Source organism: Trachymyrmex cornetzi, unplaced genomic scaffold (genome assembly GCF_001594075.2).
Source record: "Trachymyrmex cornetzi isolate Tcor2-1 unplaced genomic scaffold, Tcor1.1 scaffold1009, whole genome shotgun sequence".
Lineage (NCBI taxonomy): Eukaryota > Metazoa > Arthropoda > Insecta > Hymenoptera > Formicidae > Trachymyrmex > Trachymyrmex cornetzi.
Genome location: NW_017295553.1, coordinates 1 through 2,761, shown reverse-complemented (window position 1 = coordinate 2,761; position 2,761 = coordinate 1). Strand labels below are relative to the sequence as shown.

Sequence of the window (2,761 nt, the reverse complement as noted above, 5' to 3'; positions counted from 1 at the left end):
AAAAAGTCATTTTTAAAAGTAACTTGTCACTATTACTGCGAAAAAAGTAATAAGTAACTTATAACGCGTATCGACGAATTACATTTTATGTTAGTGACAAATAAAGTATGTAATTACTTACAAATAAAAAGTTTTTTTTTCAGTAATGAATGATCTTTCCAACTCTGATGTTACCATTACCGTCATAAAAAATTCAACAACATCATTATTAAATTATTACCATAAAGTAACAATGTTATTATAAAGTAATAGTGTTATAATATATTTATATATATTTATTGTATATTTATTATAACAAAGCAACGATAAAAAGGGTGTTACAAGTTACGCGTGTACCTTTCCTGCAATATAACCAACACTAACAAGTTTCAATCACGTATATATTTTATTATGATAAAAGATATCGTTAGATCTATTACAGTAAAGAATAGAAAATAAAAAATAATAGTAGAAAAAATCTACATATAAAGAAAAGAAAGAAGTAAACTAAAAGGATAAAAAAAATTTTAATCATAATAATATTAAAATTAATATTAAATCGAGAATATATGAATTATATCACATGAATATTGGAGTTTATAAATTACTATCAATCTGAAAATTTTTCTGTAATTTTATAGATTAAAGGATAAATATCTTTATTTTATTATTATTTAGTAGAATACTATTTTCTTTATAAATTAAATATTCTATATATTTCTACTGACACTGATTGACAAATTTAATTAATCTAAAATGTTTTCTAACAAAAATTTATTTAATTATTTAAATATATGATACTGTAAATATACTATGAATAATTATTTTTTGCAAAAGAAAACAGAAAAATTACTGTAATATTTAATAATATAACATAAAAATTTAATTATATTTTTTAGAAATTTTATTATCGATATAATAATTAATATTGTACATATAATTAATACAGCACTTGATATTTTTTAAATATTAATAATATAAAAATGTAATAATATGTATGTAATTTATGTCCCAAAAATTATTCTGATTTGAACAGTCGGAGCACAAGTATGTCGAGATTACTCGAGATCGGTCATATGATCGATGACATAATTTACGATTGCGTATAATGTTCCAAAGAATTTATCCATCGATCGGATCATCTCAACATTGACCTAGAACGCATGTTTGTAACGCCTCGTCGAAGATCATTCCATCGTTGCATTCACGCAAGATTTTCCGACCGACTTTGCACTCGTAGTATTTCTTGCACTCATACTCATGAGGCATATATTCATCTTTTGTGCACTGGGATGTAATTGGAATCGAAGTCGGACTCGAAATCGGACTTGGAGCTACTTGAAGGCAACCTGTACCTGGTTGACAAGTTTTCGTTGAAATATCAAAGTGCTTGCCAGGCGGACACTCAAGTAGAGCTTTGTAACCATCTATGCATAAGTAATATTTAGTACATGTACATTCGTGTTCCAGTAGATCGCCGTTTATACATCCATGCGGAATTGTCGAGGTCGGAGTCGGAGTTATCGGGGTCGGCGTCGAAGTTGAAATTGTCAAGGGACAATCGGAATACTCTCGATTGACGCAACCCTGCCAGTATCGGCTAAAATATAGACCAACTTTACAAGAGCGCGGTTCCTTCGTACTGCTTTTACATTGATAATACTTAGTGCAATCCTTTTCGTCAGATATTAATTTCGGTGGACAATCGTCTGAAATTGGACATTTCTCAAGACAATCCGAATGCTCCCGACTGACGCAACCCTGCCAGTATTGGCTAAAGTATAAACCGGCTTTACAAAAGCGTAGTTCCTTCTTACTGTTTTTGCATTCGTAATACTTAGTGCAATCTGGTTTGATAGGTATTAACGTCAGCGGGCAAGTGTCCGGGTTTGGACATTCTGGTGAAGTCGAAGTTGTCGGAATCGGAGTCTGAGTTGTCGGGATCGGAGTCTGAGTTGTCGGGATCGGAGTCTGAGTTGTCGGGATCGGAGTTAGAGTTGTTAAAATACAATCCGAATTCTCCCGACTAACGCAACCCTGCCAGTATTGGCTAAAGTATAAACCGGCTTTACAAAAGCGTAGTTCCTTCTTACTGTTTTTGCATTCGTAATACTTAGTGCAATCTGGTTTGATAGGTATTAATGTCAGCGGGCAAGTGTCCGGGTATGGACATTCTGGTGAAGTTGGAGTTGTCGGGATCGAAGTTTGAGTTGTCGGAATCGGAGTTAGAGTTGTTAAACGACAATCCGAATGCTCCCGATTGACGCAACCCTGCCAGTATCGGCTAAAGTACAGGCCGACTTTGCAAGAGTGTAATTGTTTCTGACCGTTTTTACACTCGTAATATTTAGTGCAATTCGTTTCATGAAATATTAATTTGGGTAGTGTGGTAATGTTCGTCACTGGACATTCGTTTTCAGTTTCAAAAATAATAGGTAATTTACTCGCGGTGGTTACGGTCCAAAATGCCAAAAAGGCGATGGCGAGTAGATATATTCCTGTATTGAACAATAAAATATCCTGATCAAAATTTAATTAAATATTATTGCAATTTTTGAAATATCAATTATCTGTATATAATTTGGATTTAATAATTTTTGATCTAAATAATCTCATCACAGTATATAAAACTCTCTCGATGATTTTATTACTGTAGTTTTTATTATAAAAATTTATCAATGCTCACCCTTCATCGCCTGTCACCTATTTTATTCTTAACGAAGAAAGATTGTCGTAAAGAGAAGACAAATTTCGTATTATATATATAAAAATATCCTTTTAA

The 2,761-nt window shown here is 32.0% G+C and overlaps 1 protein-coding gene across 1 annotated transcript; it reads right to left on the bottom strand.

Annotated features, from left to right (window-relative positions):
* Positions 1–931: 931 nt before the first annotated feature.
* LOC108757702 (probable chitinase 3) lies at positions 932–2,755 on the bottom strand. Its single transcript, XM_018502209.1, has 3 exons — positions 2,666–2,755; positions 1,851–2,477; positions 932–1,676 (listed from the first exon to the last, which is right to left on the bottom strand). Exons 1-3 carry the CDS (start codon positions 2,670–2,672, stop codon positions 1,123–1,125), a joined length of 1,188 nt encoding a protein of 395 aa, XP_018357711.1. The 5' UTR covers positions 2,673–2,755; the 3' UTR covers positions 932–1,122.
* Positions 2,756–2,761: the final 6 nt, after the last annotated feature.